General features: G+C 44.6%; 1 protein-coding gene across 5 annotated transcripts in view; it reads right to left on the bottom strand.

The window, feature by feature from the left end:
* Positions 1 to 5,676: 5,676 nt before the first annotated feature.
* Positions 5,677 to 21,911, bottom strand: part of CLIP4 (CAP-Gly domain containing linker protein family member 4) — a 68,449-nt gene continuing 52,214 nt past the window's right edge. For 2 of the 5 annotated variants that reach the window (XM_044290565.1, XM_044290563.1), the window contains 2 exons: positions 21,158 to 21,233; positions 5,677 to 8,816 (listed from right to left, as the gene is read on the bottom strand). In XM_044290565.1, the coding sequence (XP_044146500.1) occupies positions 8,492 to 8,816; positions 21,158 to 21,233 (401 nt within the window). In that variant the 3' untranslated portion in view covers positions 5,677 to 8,491. The remainder of the gene's footprint in view (positions 8,817 to 21,157; positions 21,234 to 21,911) is intronic. The other 3 variants (XM_044290561.1, XM_044290562.1, XM_044290564.1) reach the window with 2 other exon arrangements.

Genomic DNA, 21,911 nt, shown 5'->3' on the forward strand with positions numbered 1-21,911 from the left:
ACAAGTTAGCGGAAAATGATGATTTTTTTTTTTTTTATTTGTTTTCTTACAAAGTCTCATATTCCACTAACTTGTGACAAAAAATAAAAACTTCCATGAACTCACTATGCCCATCACGAAATACCTTGGGGTGTCTTCTTTCCAAAATGGGGTCACTTGTGGGGAAGTTATACTGCCCTGGCATTCTAGGGGCCCTAATGTGTGGCAAGTAGTTTGAAATCAAAATGTGTAAAAAATGACCTGTGAAATCCGAAAGGTGCTCTTTGGAATGTGTGCCCCTTTGCCCACCTAGGCGGCAAAAAAGTGTCACACATCTGGTATCGCCGTACTCAGGAGAAGTTGGGGAATGTGTTTTGGGGTGTCATTTTACATATACCCATGCTGGGTGAGAGAAATATCTCTGCAAAAGACAACTTTTCCCATTTTTTTATACAAAGTTGGCATTTGACCAAGATATTTATCTCACCCAGCATGGGTATATGTAAAATGACACCCCAAAACACATTCCCCAACTTCTCCTGAGTACGGCGATACCAGATGTGTGACACTTTTTTGCAGCCTAGGTGGGCAAAGGGGCCCACATTCCAAAGAGCACCTTTAGGATTTCACCGGCCATTTTTTACAGATTTTGATTTCAAAGTTCTTCTCACACATTTGGGCCCCTAAATTGCCAGGGCAGTATAACTACCCCACAAGTGACCCCATTTTGGAAAGAAGACACCCCAAGGTATTCCGTGAGGGGCATGGCGAGTTCCTGGAATTTTTTATTTTTTGTCACAAGTTAGTGGAATATGAGACTTTGTAAGAAAAAAAGAAAAGAAAAAAAAAAATCATCATTTTCCGCTAACTTGTGACAAAAAATAAAAAATTCTAGGAACTCGCCATGCCCCTCACGGAATACCTTGGGGTGTCTTCTTTCCAAAATGGGGTCACTTGTGGGGTAGTTATACTGCCCTGGCATTCTAGGGGCCCTAATGTGTGGCAAGTAGTTTGAAATCAAAATGTGTAAAAAATGACCTGTGAAATCCGAAAGGTGCACTTTGGAATATGTGCCCCTTTGCCCACCTTGGCGGCAAAAAAGTGTCACACATCTGGTATCGCCGTACTCAGGAGAAAATGGGGAATGTGTTTTGGGGTGTCATTTTACATATACCCATGCTGGGTGAGAGAAATATCTCTGCAAAAGACAACTTTTCCCATTTTTTTATACAAAGTTGGCATTTGACCAAGATATTTATCTCACCCAGCATGGGTATATGTAAAATGACACCCCAAAACACATTCCCCAACTTCTCCTGAGTACGGCGATACCAGATGTGTCACACTTTTTTGCAGCCTAGATGCGCAAAGGGGCCCAAATTCCTTTTAGGGGGGCATTTTTAGACATTTGGATCCCAGACTTCTTCTCATGGTTTCGGGCCCCTATAATGCCAGGTCAGTATAAATACCCCACATGTGACCCCATTTTGGAAAGAAGACACCCCAAGGTATTCAATGAGGGGCATGGCGAGTTCATAGAAATTTTTTTTTTGGGCACAAGTTAGCGGAAATTTTTTATTTTATTTTTTTTCTCACAAAGTCTCCCTTTCCGCTAACTTGGGACAAAAATGTCAATCTTTCATGGACTCAATATGCCCCTCACGGAATACCTTGGGGTGTCTTCTTTCCGAAATGGGGTCACATGTGGGGTATTTATACTGCCCTGGCTTTTTAGGGGCCCTAAAGAGTGAGAAGAAGTCTGGAATATAAATGTCTAAAAAATGTTACGCGTTTGGATTCCGTGAGGGGTATGGCGAGTTCATGGGAGATTTTATTTTTTGACACAAGTTAGTGGAATATGAGACTTTGTAAGAAAAAAAAATATATATATATTTCCGCTAACTTGGGCCAAAAAAAATTCTGAATGGAGCCTTACAGGGGGGCGATCAATGACAGGGGGGTGATCAGGGAGTGTATATGGGGTGATCACCCCCCTGTCACTGATCACCCCCCTGTCACTGATCACCCCTCTGAAAGGCTCCATTCAGACGTCCATGTTTTTTACGGATCCACGGATACATAGATCGGAACCGCAAAACACATACGGACGTCTGAATGGAGCCTTACATGGGGGTGATCAATGACAGGGGGGTGATCAGGGAGTGTATATGGGGTGATCACCCCCCTGTAAGGCTCCATTCAGACGTCCGTATGCGTTTTGCGGATCCGATCCATGGATGCGTGGATCCGTAAAACACATATGGGCGTCTGAATGGAGCCTGACAGGGGGGTGATCAATGACAGGGGGGTGATCAATGACAGAGGTGATCAGGGAGTGTATATGGGGTGATCACCCCCCTGTCACTGATCACCCCCCTGTAAGGCTCCATTCAGACGTCCGTATGCGTTTTGCGGATCCGATCCATGGATGCATGGATCCGTAAAACACATACGGGCGTCTGAATGGAGCCTTACAGGGGGGTGATCAATGACAGGGGGGTGATCAATGACCGGAGGTGATCAGGGAGTGTATATGGGGTGATCACCCCCCTGTCACTGATCACCCCCCTGTAAGGCTTCATTCAGACGTCCGTATGCGTTTTGCGGATCCGATCCATGAATGCGTGGATCCGTAAAACACATGCAGACGTCTGAATGGAGCCTTACAGGGGGGTGATCATCCCATATAGACTCCCTGATCACCCCCCTGTAAGGCTCCATTCAGACGTCCGTATGTGTTTTGCGGATCCGATCCATGTATCCGTGGATCCGTAAAAATCATACGGACGTCTGAATAGAGCCTTACAGGGGGGTGATCAATGACGGAGGTGATCAGGGAGTCTATATGGGTGATCACTCCTCTGTCATTGATCACCCCCCTGTAAGGCTCCATTCAGACGTCCGCATGTGTTTTGCGGATCCGATCCATGTATCAGTGGATCCGTAAAAATCATACGGACGTCTGAATGGAGCCTTACAGGGGGGTGATCAATGACAGGGGGGTGATCAATGACAGGGAAGTGATCAGGAAGTCTATATGCGTGATCACCCACTTGTCATTGATCACCCCCCTGTAAGGCTCCATTCAGACGTCCGTATGCGTTTTGCGGATCCGATCCATGTATCCGTGGATCCGTAAAAATCATACGGACCTCTGAATGGAGCCTTACAGGGGGGTGATCAATGACAGGGGGGTGATCAGGGAGTCTATATGGGCTGATCAGTGGTTCATAAAGGGTTAATAAGTGACGGGGGGGGGGGGGTGTAGTGTAGTGTGGTGTTTGGTGCGACTTTACTGAGCTGCCTGTGTCCTCTGGTGGTCGATCCAAACAAAAGGGACCACCAGAGGACCGGGTAGCAGGTATATTAGACGCTGTTATCAAAACAGCGTCTAATATACCTGTTAGGGGTTAACAAAATCACATCTCCAGCCTGCCAGCGAACGATCGCCGCTGGCAGGCTGGAGATCCACTCGCTTACCTTCCGTTCCTGTGAGCGCGCGCGCCTGTGTGCGCGCGTTCACAGGAAATCTCGGCTCACGCGAGATGACGCCTATTGGCGTTAGCGTAGCCTGGGAGAGCCGCCGCGATGACGCCTTTCGGCGTTAGCGTGGCGCCAAGTGGTTAAAGGGGTTATCCCACTTCGCCTTTTCATACTTATCTGCTGCCAGCGCGCCGTTCACTTCCTGGATTCTGGCTGGGGGCGGCCTTCATCTTGATTGAAGTCTTCTCCCGGCCGGGCCGCACTGGACTGAATACGCACGCCACCGCGTATGCGCCATGGTGACCTATTCCTGGCCAGTATAGTACAGAGCCGGCGTGCGCGTTCGCGGCTCTGTACTATTCTGGCCAGGAAGAAGTCACCACCGCGCATGCGCGGCGGTGTGCGTGTTAAGTCTAGCGCGCGGCTGGAAGAAAAGAAGCGCGCCACCGGGATTCCGGAGAAGAGCGGTGGCCGTAACCAGGGGAGACGGAATGACAACAATGAGGTAAGTGGGGATGAATTTTCTCCTAAACGGTGGGAATAGGTTAATCAAATATATTTACAAAAATGATCATGAACAGATTTAACAGTGATCATTATGATGGGATAACCCCTTTAGTGCTACTTTTACACTGGCGTTGTTTGAATCCGGCAGGCAGTTCTGGCAAATAGTATGAAAACTGATCTGTCTCATCCGGAATTTCCGGAACACTTGGTATCGGATTTAGCATTTATACATCTCTATGAAAAATTATGCCGGATACGGCAAGTGCGGTATTGTTCCGGTATTTTGGCCGGAAAAAATACCACAGCATGCTGCAGTATTTTGTCCGGTCAAATACCGTACAAGGGACAGAACGGAAGACATCCTGATGCATACTGATCGGATTGCTTTCCATTCAGAATGCTTCGGGACAAAACTGCTGTGTTTTTTTCCGGTATTGAGACCCTTTACCAGATTTCAATACCAGAAAAGAATAACGCTAGTGTGAAAGTACCCTAAGATCAGCACAAGATCAGCACAAAATAAAACACACACACTTCCAAACTGCTCAGCATTGTATTTAGATTTTTATTTTTTAAAATAAAGTTACAAAAGAGAAACAAAATGTTACAAGATCAACAGAGAATATAACAGCAAAAAAAAACAAAAAAAAAAACTCATGTTGTGGCTCCACACAGCACACCCCGAAAGCTGCTGCAAAATGTTAAGGTAGCAAAAGAAAGGCTGAAAACCCCCTAAATATAAATAATTCATGTAATGATAGTAAGAAAAGTGCATTCGCTTTAAAAGTGCTTCTATTCAGTTAAGTGCTCTCTTCTGCGTACCGCCACCCAATACCGCATTGCAAATAATGCATATCAATATGTACATGAGATTGCTGACTCTTTTTTTACTTCGAAAGTAGTCACAGGAAAAGTTCCATGAAAAGTCGCAATCAGTTTCCAAAAATAGGATATGTTCTAATGGTAAAGCATTGCAGCATGCCGTAAAGTGATATTTTACCACTATTTCATCTGCCCTCTAGTGGTGGCTGCAGGGAGACAGAATTTCCCAATTTAACTCTATGCTTAGGTGGGAATTAGGAGCTCTGACAGACTTTGAGAAATATATCAGAACAGCATGCAGCTTAATTCCCCAGATACCAGGTTACTACTGCTAGCTGCTGCTCCAAAGGTGCAACCATCAGTCGCCACTCAATGACCATTTCTATATTGGAAAATCCCTACTTGGATTTGACATTTAGCTGATCACAAAGCGTCCTCCTGCAGGGGCCTCCAGTGATCAATTGCATTCTGTGGACAAACCTGGGAACAAGTGTTCAATTTCCCTGCAGCGCCACCATCGTGTCCAGTCACATCAATGCGTTGTCAGTGTAAGGCCTCATGCACACGACCGTTTTTTTTTAAGGTCCGCAAAAACGGGGTCCGTAGGTCCGTGATCCGTGACCGTTTTTTCGTCCGTGGGTCTTCCTTGTTTTTTGGAGGATCCACGGACATGAAAAATGGAAAAAAAATCTAAGTCAAGTTTGCCATTGAAATGATAGGAAAAAACGGACACGGATCACGGACACGGATGACAATCTTGTGTGCATCCGTGATTTTTCACGGACCCATTGACTTGAACAGGTCATATTTTTTTCACGGCCAGGAAACACGGATCACGGATGCGGCTGCCAAACGGTGCATTTTCTGATTTTTCCACGGACCCATTGACTTTCAATGGGTCCGTGAAAAAAAACGGAAAACGGCACAACGGCCACGGATGCACACAACGGTCGTGTGCATGAGGCCTAACACTGGACAGGACAGGTCCTACAGAGTGAGAGGTGCTCTTTGTGACCGCTCTACACTCTAGCCCAGTAGATGACACCCTGAACATAGGACCCCCTTCTAATAACCCAGAATTTCCTACAAAGGTATATACCGTTACCAAAAGATTCTGTAATGCATCTCGAAAGGGAGGTGAATAGGCTGATAAACATGTGGTAACGCAACTAGACCCCATAGGCACTGGTCATAGGTTTCCATACTAAAGTAGAGCCTGACCAATGACAGCACCTGCCACAGAGTGGAGGCCTGACCAATGACAGCACCTGCCATAGAGTCGGAACCTGACCAATGACAGCACCTGCCACAGAATGGCGGCCTGACCAATGACAGCACCTGCCACAGAGTTGGAACCGATCAATGACAGCACCTGCCACAGAGTCGGAACCTGACCAATGACAGCACCTGCCACAGAATGGAGGCCTGACCAATGACAGCACCTGCCACAGAGTTGGAACCGATCAATGACAGCACCTGCCACAGAGTGGAGGCCTGACCAATGACAGCACCTGCCACAGAGTTGGAACCGATCAATGACAGCACCTGCCACAGAGTGGCGGCCTGATCAATGACAGCACCTGCCACAGAGTCGGAACCTGACCAATGACAGCACCTGCCACAGAATGGCGGCCTGACCAATGACAGCACCTGCCACAGAGTTGGAACCGATCAATGACAGCACCTGCCACAGAGTGGCAGCCTGACCAATGACAGCACCTGCCACAGAGTGGCAGCCTGACCAATGACAGCACCTGCCACAGAGTCGGAACATGATCAATGACAGCACCTGCCACAGAGTCGGAACATGATCAATGACAGCACCTGCCACAGAGTTGGAACCTGACCAATGACAGCACCTGCCACAGAGTGGAGGCCTGACCAATGACAGCACCTGCCACAGAGTTGGAACCTGACCAATGACAGCACCTGCCACAGAGTGGAGGCCTGACCAATGACAGCACCTGCCACAGAGTGGAGGCCTGACCAATGACAGCACCTGCCACAGAGTCGGAACCTGATCAATGACAGCACCTGCCACAGAGTGGGGGCCTGACCAACGACAGCACCTGCCACAGAGTCGGAACATGATCAATGACAGCACCTGCCAGAGAGTTGGAACCTGACCAATGACAGCACCTGCCACAGAGTGGAGGCCTGACCAATGACAGCACCTGCCACAGAATGGCGGCCTGACCAATGACAGCACCTGCCACAGAGTGGCAGCCTGACCAATGACAGCACCTGCCACAGAGTCGGAACATGATCAATGACAGCACCTGCCACAGAGTCGGAACATGATCAATGACAGCACCTGCCAGAGAGTTGGAACCTGACCAATGACAGCACCTGCCACAGAGTGGAGGCCTGACCAATGACAGCACCTGCCACAGAGTGGAGGCCTGACCAATGACAGCACCTGCCACAGAGTTGGAACCTGATCAATGACAGCACCTGCCACAGAGTCAGCATCTGACCAAGGACAGCACCTGCCACAGAGTCGAAACCTAACCAATGACAGCACCTGCCACAGAGTCAGCACCTGAACAATGACAGCACCTGCCAGAGAGTCAGCACCTGAACAATGACAGCACCTGCCACAAAGTGGGGGCCTGACCAATGACAGCACCTGACACAAAGTGGGGGCCTGACCAATGACAGCACTTGCCACAGAATGGGAGCCTGACCAATGACAGAACCTGGCGCGGAGTCAGCATCTGACCAATGACAGCACCTGCCACAGAGTCAGCACCTGACCATTGACAACACCTGCCACAGAGTTAGGCTGCTCTTACATCTGTCTTACTGATTTTGACTGTTCCGCTTTGATATAGGAGTGGAGCATAATAATACATAAGTGAACTAGTGGCACCGGAGGACCCCACTAACTATACCGGTACGCCAGACTTACCTCACAGAGTTCGTCATTTTACTAGACAGAGTATTCCTGCATGTAGGATTTTTTTCTTTTTTTTGGAATCTATGACTGCGGCCTTGAATTCTTATATTTGGACTAAAAATTTAAAATCAATACTTTATTAATGCGATTAAAATTCAAGACCACCAGTGGTAGCTTGGTTTAGTGATGGGATTCCAGAGATAAAGCATATTGCTTTAAGAGAGCCGCGGCTTCGACTGATGATCTCCCAACTCGGCTGCAAAACTAAAGTTTTAACCATCTGCATTCTGGAAATATTTAACAGAGATACCAGGACTAAGGCAGCCACTAACACCAAGATAACTAACCAGTAGTGGAGAATCCCTTCAAGTGATGCATGTTGCCACCCCTTCCTATGACACACAATTATACTCCCAGGGCATCCTCCTTTAAAAAAAAGGAGCTGAAATATTAGAATTGTCTGGATGACTACCTCCTCGCTTGGCTTGAACAATAAACAACAGACCATTTCTTTGGGTGCCTACAGCTGGGTCATAGTAGGACCCACCTCTGTCCAGAATCTTGCCTTGCAAGCTTTACCAGTAGATCACAGGCTAGGTAATGGTAGATCAGACACCGGGACACCCCAATGTGGGTCACGTTACCCCAGGCTTAGGCTGGAGGGGATACATTCTTGATTAGTTAAATTCTCATAACAAATGGAAAAAGCTAGAAAACAGACAAGAGTCAAAAACATTCAGATAAAGCCCCAAATTCCCAGGTCAAATAAGGTCCAGTCCTGTAAATGTGCAAGGATTGGGGTCAGCAGATCTCATCCACGAGTTTGGATCCATTGATCCCCCTGTAGGTGACTCTGCCGGGTCTGACCAGGATGCCGTGGTTTGGCTTACAGTGAAAATAACGCTTGTCGCCGACAGAACCATCATTCTTTCCCTTGGCAGAGCGCAGTTCTAGTCCTAACCACACGCCAGGGGCAAAGTCTGTAGGGCCAATGTACCGTATGATGGATATTTCATTGGAGCTGGTCAGCAAGACCTGGGACCCCTTGTGCAGCTTCACACCTCCGTCACTGGTGCTGGTGGAACTGGTGCTGCTCCAACTGCGGCGGAGGGCTGGCTTCCTGGCCCTGTCCACGGGGAGAAAGAAAATATAGTTAACATCACATCCAGCAAGTCTGAGCATCACAGACCTAACACACTATATACCCAATGAGGACAAGACGTATAATTGACAAAAACCTATAAAAAGTATACCTAAAAGTATCATAATACTGCTCCTATGTACAAGAATATAACTACTATAATACTGCTCCTATGTACAGGAATATAACTACTATAATACTGCTCCTATGTACAAGAATATAACTACTATAATACTGCTCCTATGTACAAGAATATAACTACTATAATACTGCCTCCTATGTACAAGAATATAACTACTATAATACTGCCTCCTATGTACAAGAATATAACTACTATAATACTGCCTCCTATGTACAAGAATATAACTACTATAATACTGCTCCTATGTACAAGAATATAACTACTATAATACTGCCTCCTATGTACAAGAATATAGCTACTATAATACTGCCTCCTATGTACAAGAATATAACTATTATAATACTGCTCCTATGTACAAGAATATAACTACTATAATACTGCCTCCTATGTACAAGAATATAACTACTATAATACTGCTCCTATGTACTGGAATATAACTACTATAATACTGCCTCCTATGTACAAGAATATAACTACTATAATACTGCTCCTATGTACTGGAATATAACTACTATAATACTGCTCCTATGTACAAGAATATAACTACTATAATACTGCCTCCTATGTACAAGAATATAACTACTATAATACTGCTCCTATGTACAAGAATATAACTACTATAATACTGCTCCTATGTACAAGAATATAACTACTATAATACTGCTCCTATGTACAAGAATATAACTACTATAATACTGTCCCCTATGTACAAGAATATAACTACTATAATACTGCTCCTTTGTACTGGAATATAACTACTATAATACTGCCTCCTATGTACAAGAATATAACTACTATAATACTGCTCCTATGTACAAGAATATAACTACTATAATACTGCCCCCTATGTATAAGAATATAACCACTATAATACTGATCCTATGTACAAGAATATAACTACTATAATACTGCCTCCTATGTACAAGAATATAACTACTATAATACTGCTCCTATGTACTGGAATATAACTACTATAATACTGCTCCTATGTACAAGAATATAACTACTATAATACTGCTCCTATGTACAAGAAGATGACTACTATAATACTGCCTCCTATGTACAAGAATATAACTACTATAATACTGCCTCCTATGTACAAGAATATAACTACTATAATACTGCTCCTATGTACAAGAAGATGACTAGTACAGCTCTTTATGTGCGGTAGAACAATGTTATAATGATTGCGGCATAGTCTTGAGTGACGTACACCCTTCCTGGCAGAGTTGCGGGGTCTTCAGTGCTTTCTATTACGGAGACCTTGTTTTCTTACTTGCTTGTTACTGAAAACTTCTAACCCAATAAATAAACGTCTTTTATGCAGCAGTGAAGAGATTTGTGCAGTTTGAGAAAATTGCGGAGAACATTTTGAGGCTTTTATCTGGGGTGCGTGCTGTATTTGTGTTGTGTGGTGGCACATTCCCATATTCGTTAATGTGCTGCTATAACCTCTACAAGGCCGGAGCCGGGAATCATTAAGCGTGGATCCCGCTGTGAGCGGTTATTGCTCGGTGCCGCTCCGGGGACAACGCGGCGGAGATGCTTTGAAGTCGCTGCTTGTTACGCGCTCTGCTATTCCTTTAAACAGACGACCCCATTACCAGAAAAGTACATGGGGCTCCAATCTGGAACAAAATATCGACAAGGGGCAGCTCCATTATGTATCACAGGCTGGAAAAAAAAGGATTGTACACTGGTTACACCGGAAATGTCTGCTTGTTCCATGTCTCTGAAAAAGTTTATAGTACATGACAATATCTTTCTAACAAAGCTAGAACCAGCCCTGTACCTCAGAGATCCACACATTCATTGCTCCAATTATTCTTCAGACTGGCAGCTCAGGAGAGTATTAAACCTACAAACACCTCTCTGTCCAACCTAGACAGCGACACATACCACCTGTATAGTATCTAATCTATAAGCAAAAAAGCAAGTGGAGATAATATATCAAAATATCACTTTATTCTCGATTATAATAAATAAGGGAAAAGACAGGATGGAAAACAGTATACAGAGAAACATAGGGCAGTATACACAATTGCGGGACCATGTGCGTCCACACAAATAAGCATGGATAGCCTACAGGTCAAGATAATTAGGTGCATGAACAATCAATACTGCGTAGCAGATAAAGGATAAACCCAGCAAGGGGTATATGCTGTACAACAGGATCAATGAATCACTGATAGTTCATGGACCTCACATCAAACATATTATAAACATGGACATCCAAGACTAAGACATATATGATAAATGTCACAAATAAAAGCGGTCACTGGATATCAAGATATGATAATGTCCCACATATGGTATCCTGGGCCTAATATGGATGTGAAAATGGGACCATGTATAGATATACCATAGTACTATACATGGAACGTACCTGAGGACATGGTAAACGCAAGGGTAAGCCCAAAGCACAAGACCTCGACACGCGTTTCACCTCAGCGGCTTCGTCAGGAGAGTGCCCTTCCTGCAGAAGCTCTCCCCCTATCAGAGCTCGGGGATGTGCCCTTCCTGCAGAAGCTCTCCCTCTATCAGAGCTCGGGGATGTGCCCTTCCTGCAGAAGCTCTCCCCATATCATAGATCGGGGATGTGCCCTTCCTGCAGAAGCTCTCCCCATATCATAGATCGGGGATGTGCCCTTCCTGCAGAAGCTCTCCCTCTATCAGAGCTCGGGGATGTGCCCTTCCTGCAGAAGCTCTCCCCCTATCAGAGCTTGGGGATGTGCCCTTCCTGCAGAAGCTCTCCCCCTATCAGAGCTCGGGTATGTGCCCTTCCTGCAGAAGCTCTCCCCTATCAGAGCTCGGGTATGTGCCCTTCCTGCAGAAGCTCTCCCCTATCAGAGCTCGGGGATGTGCCCTTCCTGCAGAATCTCTCCCCCTATCAGAGCTCAGGAGAGTGCCCTTCCTGCAGAAGCTCTCCCCTATCAGAGCTCGGGGATGTGCCCTTCCTGCAGAAGCTCTCCCCTATCAGATTTTGGGGATGTGCCCTTCCTGCAGAAGCTCTCCCCCTATCAGAGCTCGGGGATGTGCCCTTCCTGCAGAAGCTCTCCCCCTATCAGAGCTCAAGGATGTGCCCTTCCTGCAGAAGCTCTCCCCCTATCAGAGCTCGGGGATGTGCCCTTCCTGCAGAAGCTCTCCCCCTATCAGAGCTCGGGGATGTGCCCTTCCTGCAGAAGCTCTCCCCCTATCAGAGCTCGGGGATGTGCCCTTCCTGCAGAAGCTCTCCCTCTATCAGAGCTCGGGGATGTGCCCTTCCTGCAGAAGCTCTCCCCCTATCAGAGCTTGGGGATGTGCCCTTCCTGCAGAAGCTCTCCCCCTATCAGAGCTCGGGTATGTGCCCTTCCTGCAGAAGCTCTCCCCTATCAGAGCTCGGGTATGTGCCCTTCCTGCAGAAGCTCTCCCCTATCAGAGCTCGGGGATGTGCCCTTCCCTGCAGAAGCTCTCCCTCTATCAGAGCTCGGGGATGTGCCCTTCCTGCAGAAGCTCTCCCCCTATCAGAGCTTGGGGATGTGCCCTTCCTGCAGAAGCTCTCCCCTATCAGAGCTCGGGTATGTGCCCTTCCTGCAGAAGCTCTCCCCTATCAGAGCTCGGGGATGTGCCCTTCCTGCAGAAGCTCTCCCCTATCAGAGCTCGGGGATGTGCCCTTCCTGCAGAATCTCTCCCCCTATCAGAGCTCAGGAGAGTGCCCTTCCTGCAGAAGCTCTCCCCTATCAGAGCTCGGGGATGTGCCCTTCCTGCAGAAGCTCTCCCCTATCAGATTTCGGGGATGTGCCCTTCCTGCAGAAGCTCTCCCCCTATCAGAGCTCGGGGATGTGCCCTTCCTGCAGAAGCTCTCCCCCTATCAGAGCTCAAGGATGTGCCCTTCCTGCAGAAGCTCTCCCCCTATCAGAGCTCGGGGATGTGCCCTTCCTGCAGAAGCTCTCCCCCTATCAGAGCTCAGGGATGTGCCCTTCCTGCAGAAGCTCTCCCCCTATCAGAGCTCGGGGATGTGCCCTTCCTGCAGAAGCTCTCCCCATATCATAGATCGGGGATGTGCCCTTCCTGCAGAAGCTCTCCCCCTATCAGAGTTCAGGGATGTGCCCTTCCTGCAGAAGCTCTACCCCTATCAGAGCTCGGGGATGTGCCCTTCCTGCAGAAGCTCTCCCCCTATCAGAGCTCGGGGATGTGCCCTTCCTGCAGAAGCTCTCCCCCTATCAGAGCTCGGGGATGTGCCCTTCCTGCAGAAGCTCTCCCCCCATCAGAGCTCAGGGATGTGCCATTCCTGCAGAAGCTCTACCCCTATCAGAGCTCGGGGATGTGCCCTTCCTGCAGAAGCTCTCCCCCTATCAGAGCTCGGGGATGTGCCATTCCTGCAGAAGCTCTTCCCATATCAGAGCTCGGGGATGTGCCCTTCCTGCAGAAGCTCTCCCCTTATCAGAGCTCGGGGATGTGCCATTCCTGCAGAAGCTCTTCCCATATCAGAGCTCGGGTATGTGCCCTTCCTGCAGAAGCTCTTCCCATATCAGAGCTCGGGGATGTGCCCTTCCTGCAGAAGCTCTCCCCTATCACAGCACAGAGGGACTGTCCTTTCAGCAGCTCTCTCCCTATAAATGTCACATGTGCAACCAGCTCAGCTGGGCGTGCACAGGGGGCTTGTCCTTTCATCTGAAGCTCTCTCCCTATCATAGTTCAGGGGGCTTGTGCTTTCATCTGAAGCTCTCTCCCTATTACAGTTCAGGGGGCTTGTGCTTTCTGCTACAGCTCTCTTCCTATCAGAGCTCAGGGGACATGTCTCTTTTACTGCAGCTCTCTCGCTGTAGCTGCCACAGCGTGTAACAGTAGATACAGCTGATGACAGTTGAAGGATGGAACTGAGCATGTGCGACCACCTCAGGTGGACGTGCACATTACTGTACAGAATAAACACCAGAGGGCGCCAATAAAGAAGTACAGTTCATCAGAAATAGAAAGTGAACCACAAAAGTAACTGTTTTTTTTAGGCTGAGCTTTAATAACAATTACTGAAAATCTTGAAAATGATGCAGGTCACGCCCCCTCCCAGTGAACTCTGCCCGCACTTTTTACCAGCGGTGGTGAAAAAAGTGCCACATTTTATCACAAATATAGTGTTCAACTTCTTACCGCGGATTTGCTTTTCTATACGCTGCGCATCAGGGGATGTAGGAACTTTTAAAGGGTCTAATCCGCAAGTGGCCGCCCCACGTGGTGTCTTCGTGGAAACTGCAGCAACAATGGATGTCAGCAGCTTTCTGGCACTAGTGCAGGTATCAGCGAGACGCATATTTTAAGCATTTCTTCTGGGAATTTCAGTACAGAAAGTGTGCAAAAATGTTCATGAACCATATGCAAATGTAAACACACCCTAAGTATATATGAGAACGCTGCCCCCTGACCTGATGGGTGTCACTTCTGGAGCTCTGCTGTCAGTTGTCACTGTCATTCTGGTATTATACTTATGAACCAGGAGGCTCAGGATGAATTAACAGGTCATTGTGTGAGGTCAGATGAAGAACAGAATATTATACATCATAAAGGCTGTGATCATCCTCACTGAGCACTGCTGCAATATATGGGGCCTCCAGGAACAGACATTTAAAGGGTAGGTTCACCTTTGAAACAAAAATAAATAAAAAACTTGAAAATATCTCTACACTCGTCCCCGGGCAACTTGACAGGGGCTGAAGAATGGGGGGAAATTGCAGCGTCCACAAGAGCCGAGCACACAGAGACCCATAAACAGACTGCAGCCCGACACCGCTGCCAGAGACGCCTCTACTAAATGTGAAGGGGAAGAATAATTATCCATTCAGATATTCTGAGCGCTTGTGGAATGAATGCTGATCACTTACAAACCTTCCTATCAGTATAGTAGTTACATAGTTACCATGGTTGGAAAAAAAGACATCAAGTTCAACCGAGGGATCGGTGGGGACGCAAATCCCAGAAGGAAGGGAGACTCAGATTTCTACACGTTTTCATAAGCATTAATGTCGTTTACTTTTAAGAATTCGTCTAAACCCTTTTTAAACCCGTCCACTGTTCCTGCTGTGACCACGTCCTGAGGAGTCTATTCCACAGCTTCAGTTCTTACAGTAAAGACACTTTGACGCTTCTGGAGACTGAACTTTTTCTTCTCCAGTCGGCATTTTACATGGAACAGTTTTTAACCAGATTTTTTATATGACACATTTATATATATGTACAGGTTAATCGTGTCCCCCCTTAGACGTCTCTTCTCAAGACTAAAAAAATTCAATTATTTTAATCTTTCTTCATAACCAAGACCCTCCATGCCACTTATCAGTTTAGTTGCTCTCCTCTGTACTCTCTCCAGCTCCAGGGCATCCTTTCTATGGACTGGTGCCCAGAACTGAACTGCATATTACAGATGAGGCCTCAGCAGAGCAATATGTATGTGACCTTTGATCACCATTCTCCTGTTCACATGGTTTTCCAGCAGTTCCTCACTTGCATGAGTAAGCTAAGTCAGGTTTAGTCTTACCCTTTTCTAGTTTGTGACAGGGCGTTATTGATTAGTAACAATGCTTCCCTCTTCCCACCCCTCCCACCTCCCTTCCTCCCCATTTAACTGAATGCTGTTCTTCATGATTTATATTGTTAATCGGTTTTATCTATCCTACAACATTATTTACTGCTATTCTCAGATGGTTTATGTAACCTTTATGTACTTATGAAAAAAATAAGTATAAAATATAATGAATAAAATAATAATTTACACAGAATTAATTTATATATGAAGTTAAGTCACTAGGTACATCCTGTATTGTACTCCAGAAACCCATTCAATTATTCTGCTGGAGAAATCACTATGTACGTACATTACCTATCCTCTACTGATCCTGTGATACATCCTGTATTATACTCCAGAGCTGCACTCACAATTCTGCTGGTGCAGTCACTGTGTACATACATTACTTATCCTCTACTGATCCTGTGATACATCCTGTATTATACTCCAGAGCTGCACTCACTGTGTACATACATTACTTATCCTGTACTGATCCTGAGCTACATCCTGTATTATACTCCAGAGCTGCACTCACTATTCTGCTGGTGCAGTCACTGTGTACATACATTACATTACTTATCCTGCGATATCAGCCGTTTCACCCTTTCCATACAGCGGTCCATACGGACCGCTGTATGAAAAGGGTTAAGTCAGGGAGCTCCCTCCCTCTGCCATCGGGGGGCTGCTGTGCCTTTGCAGCCCCCAGATGGATGGGGTGACAGAGGGAGGGAGTTCCCCTTCCCCGTCTGCTCAGTTGTGGCAGACGGGGAAGGTTCCCATGGCAACAGGACGCCTTTTCAGGCATCCTGCTGTCCATGGTGCTGAACAGATCTATGCTAAAGGCATAGATCTGTTCACACAAAGTGTAAGTAAAATACAGGACCATACACTATATAGTGTATTGTACTGTATTATACAGACATCAGACCCACTGGATCTTCAAGAACCAAGTGGGTCTGGGTCCAAAAAAAGTAAAAAAAAAAGTAAAAAAAAGTAGATAAAAAAAACACATTTATCACTGAATAAAAATTAAAAAAATAAAATACACTACACATATTAGGTATCGCCGCGTCCGTAACGACCTGATCTATAAAACGGTCATGTTACTTTCCCCGCACGGTGAACGCCATAAAAAAAAAAAAAAAAAAACTATCAGGAAATTGAAATTTTGCCCACCTTACTTCCCAAAAAAGGTAATTAAAGTGATCAAAAAAGTTGCATGTATGCCGAAATAGTACCAATCAAAGAGTCACCTCATCCCGCAAAAAATGAGCCCCTACATAAGACAATGGCCCAAAAAAAAAAAGAACTATGGGACACTATAACATGATTTTTATTGTGTTTCAAAAATGATATTATTGTGTAAAACTTACATAAATAAAAAAAGTATACATATTAGGTATCGCCGCGTCCGTATCGACCAGCTCTATAATAATAATCACATGACCTAACCCCTCAGGTGAACACCGTAAAAAATAAAAACTGTGCTAAATAAAAAAGATTTTGTCACCTTACATCACAAAAAGTGTAATAGCAAGCGATCAAAAAGTCATATGCACCCCAAAATAGCACCAATCAAACCGTCATCTCATCCCGCAAAAATAATACCCTACCCAAGATAATCGCCCAAAAACTGAAAAAACTATTATTTTGTTTCAAAAACTGAAATCATTGTGTAAAACTTGCATAAATAAAAAAAAAGTATACATATTAGGTATCGCCGCGTCCGTATCGACCGGCTCTATAAAAATATCACATGACCTAACCCCTCAGGTGAACACCGTAAAAAATAAAAATAAAAACGGTGTAAAAAAAGCCATTTTTTGTCATCTTATGTCACAAAAAGTGTAATAGCAAGCGATCAAAAAGTCATATGCACCCCAAAATAGTGCCAATAAAACAGTCATCTCATCCTACAAAATATGAGACCCTACCTAAGATAATCTCCCAAAAACTGAAAAAACTATGGTTCTCAGACTATGGAGACACTAAAACATAATTTTTTTTGTTTCAAAAATGAAATCATTGTGTAAAACTTACATAAATAGAAAAATTGGATACATATTAGGTATCGCCGCGTTCGTGACAACCTGCTCTATAAAAATACCACATGATCTAACCTGTCAGATGAATGTTGTAAATAACAAAACAAAAGAAAAGTGGCAAAAAAGCTATTTCTTGTTACCTTGCCTCACAAAACGTGTAATATAGAGCAACCAAAAATCATATGTACCCTAAACTAGTACCAACAAAACTTCCACCCTATTCTATAGTTTCTAAAATGGGGTCACTTTTTTGGAGTTTCTACTCTAGGGGTGCATCAGGGGGGCTTCAAATGGGACATTGTGTCCAAAAAAACTGTCTAGCAAAATCTGCATTCCAAAAACCGTATGGCATTCCTTTCCTTCTGCGCCCTGCCGTGTGCCCGTACAGCAGTTTGCGACCACATATGGGGTGTTTCTGTAAACTACAGAATCAGGGCCATAAATAATGAGTTTTGTTTGGCTGTTAACCCTTGCTTTGTAACTGGAAAAAAAATTGTAAAATGGAAAATTTGCAAAAGAATTTCAATTCAGAAATGTCATCTCTATTTGCCAATAACTCTTGTGGAACACCTAAAGGGTTAACAACGTTTGTAAAATCAGGTTTGAATATCTTGAGGGGTGTAGTTTCTTAGGATGGGGTCACTTTTATGGCGTTTCTACTCTAGGGGTGCATCAGGGGGCTTCAAATGGGACATGGAGTCCAAAAAACTGTCTAGTGAAATCTGCTTTTCAAAAACCGTATGGCATTCCTTTTCTTCTGTGTCCTACCGTGTGCCCGTACAGTGGTTTACGACCACATATGGGGTGTTTCTGTAAACTACAGAATCAGAGCCATAAATATTGAGTTTTGTTTGGCTGTTAACCCTTGCTTTGTAACTGGAAAAAAATTATTAAAATGGAAAATCAGCCAAAAAAGTGAAATTTTGAAATTGTATCTCTATTTTCCATTAATTCTTGTGGAACACCTAAAGGGTTAACAAAGTTTGTAAAGTCAGTTTTGAATACCTTGAGGGGTGTAGTTTCTAGAATGGGGTCATTTTTGGGTGGTTTCTATTATGTAAGCCTCACAAAGTGACTTCAGACCTGAACTGGTCCTTGAAAAGTGGGTTTTTGAAAATGTCTAGATTTGCTTCTAAACTTCTAAGCCTTGTGACATCTCCACAAAATAAAATGTCATTCCCAAAATGACTCAAACATGAAGTAGACATATGGGGAATGTAAAGTAATAACTATTTTTGGAGGTATTACTATCTATTATAGAAGTAGAGAAATTGAAACTTGGAAATTTGCAATTTTTTAAAACATTTTGGTAAATTTGGATTTTTTTTTTATAAATAAAAATTATTATTTTTTTTACTTCATTTTACCAGTGTCATGAAGTACAATATGTGCCGAAAAAAACTATCTCAGAATGGCCTGGATAAGTCAAAGCGTTTTAAAGTTATCACCACATAAAATGACACTGGTCAGATTTGAAAAAAATGGCCTGGTCCTTAAAGAGGACCTTTCACCAGAATTAAACTTCTAAAGTAACTATACAGGCATGTAGAGCGGCGCCCAGGGACCCCCTGCACTTACTGTTATACCTGGGCGCCGCTCCGTTCTCCCGTAATTGCCTCTGGTATCTTTACAGTTAGGCTCCACCCAGGGGAACCTGCCGGCACCTCCTTCTCCCATGCTGCAGCGCTGGCCAATCACAGCGCTCAGCTCATAGCCTGAGAGGCCTTTTTCTCTCTCAGGCTATGAGCTGAGCGCTGTGATTGGCCAGCGCTACAGCATGGGAGAATGAGCCGACGGCAGGTTCCCCTGGGTGGAGCCTAACTGTAAAGATACCGGAGGCAATTACGGGAGAACGGAGCGGCGCCCAGGTATAACAGTAAGTGCAGGGGGGTCCCTGGGCGCCGCTCTACATGCCTGTATAGTTACTTTAGAAGTTTAATTCTGGTGAAAGGTCCTCTTTAAGGTGAAAATGAGCTCGGTCCTTAGGGTGTTAAATATCAATTTAAAAATCCCTGATAGAACAAAATCAAAAATTAAACAACAATATTTATAGGCTCATATATGAGCTTCAAAATGATCACAAAAAAAAAAATATATACACATATATATATAAAACAAGAAAAATGTTACCCCCCTTTCCGTATAATTAAAAAATAAATACCTAACTAACAATAAATATAAACATCATGGGTATCATCGTGACCGAAAACGCCCATACTATTACGAATGGCGTAACGGAAAAAAAAGGGGCAAAATGGCCAATTTGTAATTTTTTTCATTGCTTCTCTTACCCACAAAAATGTAATAAAATGTGATCAAAAAGTCACGCACACTCACAAAATGGTATCAATAAAAAGTACAGATTGTTCCACAAAAAAATAGCCCCTAAACAGCTCAGTAGACACAAGTATAAAAAAAGTTATGGGGGTCAGAATATGGTGATGTAGAAAAAAAAAAAAAAAAGTTTATCAAAGTTTAAAATTATTTTTACACTATTTATACATAAAAAACCTATACATATGGGGTATCGTTGTAATCGTACTGACCCAGAGAATGAAGGGCATGGGTCAGTTTTGCCATAAACGAAATTCCATGAGAACAAAACCCGTAAATCTGTGGAGGAATTGTGTTTTTTTTTCCAATTCCACCCCATTTGGAATTTTTTGTACCGCTTCCCATTACATAAGCCCTCGTACAGCTATGCGACCGTAAATATAAAAAAGTTACGGCTCAAGGAAAAATGAAAACGCAAAAACCTCCGGTATCCTAAGGGTTAAAAAAAATTGTATAAAGTAAAAAAATAAATACTAAAAAATACAGGAAAATAATGAAAACAACGACTGCTATTAGCCCACACAGCAGCTTCCAAGCCCAGCCATCATAAACTATATACATAGAAAAGATTGTAACAGAAAGGGGCACAATTTAAGAATAATAAAAATAAAAAAAAATTATGTGAAAAAGAGACACCTTTTCGCTTTTTTTCCTATATTTCCCTAGGTATAAAAAATAAAAATTACATAAAAATAAGGCCCCATCACTGAAAAAAAAAGACAAAAATGAAGCCCCAAAGTTATCGCTTTCAAACATGTACTGAAAAATGTGCCTGGTCATGAAGGAGAAAAATGGCCCAGTTGAAACTGGTTAAAGTGGTTTTCTGGGAGTGCAATATTGATGACCTATCCTCAGGAGAGGTCGCCACTAACTGATCAGTGGAGCGTCCGCCTCCCAGCACCCCCCTGAACATCTGTTTGAAGAAGCTGCGGCGTTCCAGTAAGCTCTCTGGTCTCTTCCAGTGACATCACGTTCATCGGTCACATGGCCTAGTTACAGTTCAGTCCTGCTCAAGTGAATGAACCTGGGCTGCAATACCAAGCACAGCCACTATACAGAGTACAGCGCTCACTGGAGCATCGCGGCCTCTTCAGACAGCTGATCAGTGGCGGTGTCAGGAGCTGGACCCCCACCGATCAGATAGTGATGATTATCCCGCAGTAAGGACATTAATATCAAACTCCTGGAAAACCCCTTTAACCGAAAAAGTTGTAGAACTTTCATTCTGGGGTTATTTTGGTCACCCCCTTTGTTTTTCACGTCTTACCGGCCATATGAGTGTCTCCTGTCCACGTCTTTCTGTGAAGCTGTTGTAGATGTGGAGCTGAGGCTTCTTTTGAATCCTAGAAATGTAAGGTAGACGGTTGACATACCTCAGGAGTTGGACTGTGTACACATGTATGTTATATATGCACCGACGACCATATTGGTTCTAACCAGCTTTCTTCACAGAGATATTAGAAACCCCTTAGTCATACCCCCTGTTAGCGATCAGAGTTAATAGAGGAGGGTCCTCTGTTCAAGATCCTCATCAATCGGCAATAGTAGGGAGAGGATAGAGGACTGCTTTAACCATTGGTGCACCTGCCTAGACAGGTCCCGTTGCTATCACTTCACCTCGGCACAGAGGCCACTAGTAATTACCAGACTCTCTGTACCGCCACATCTCAGGTCCCAGGGCCGAAATCAGAGACGTGCGTGTAGATATCAAGCCACAAGTAACTTCCTCCACTGTCCGAATGCAAATTTCAAGCTTTGTAAAACTTACAAAACGAGACTTCTGGGCATCTGAATTAATTTAGGGTTTTCATTTGGGATTTAAATTAATTTAAGGGTCAGGTCTGGGATGTAAATTAATATAGGGGATTCACTGTGTTTCACCAGCTGAGGTCGCCCAGTCAAGAAACGTTACAGATCTGGCAAAATTTGCTGTAAAGTGCTGGGTACGCCCACCCTATTTTCCATGAGCCATAACTTTTTTATATTTCCAGTCACATAGCTGTATGAGGGATTTATTTTTA

This window comes from Bufo gargarizans, chromosome 4 (assembly GCF_014858855.1).
Source record: "Bufo gargarizans isolate SCDJY-AF-19 chromosome 4, ASM1485885v1, whole genome shotgun sequence".
NCBI lineage: Eukaryota > Metazoa > Chordata > Amphibia > Anura > Bufonidae > Bufo > Bufo gargarizans.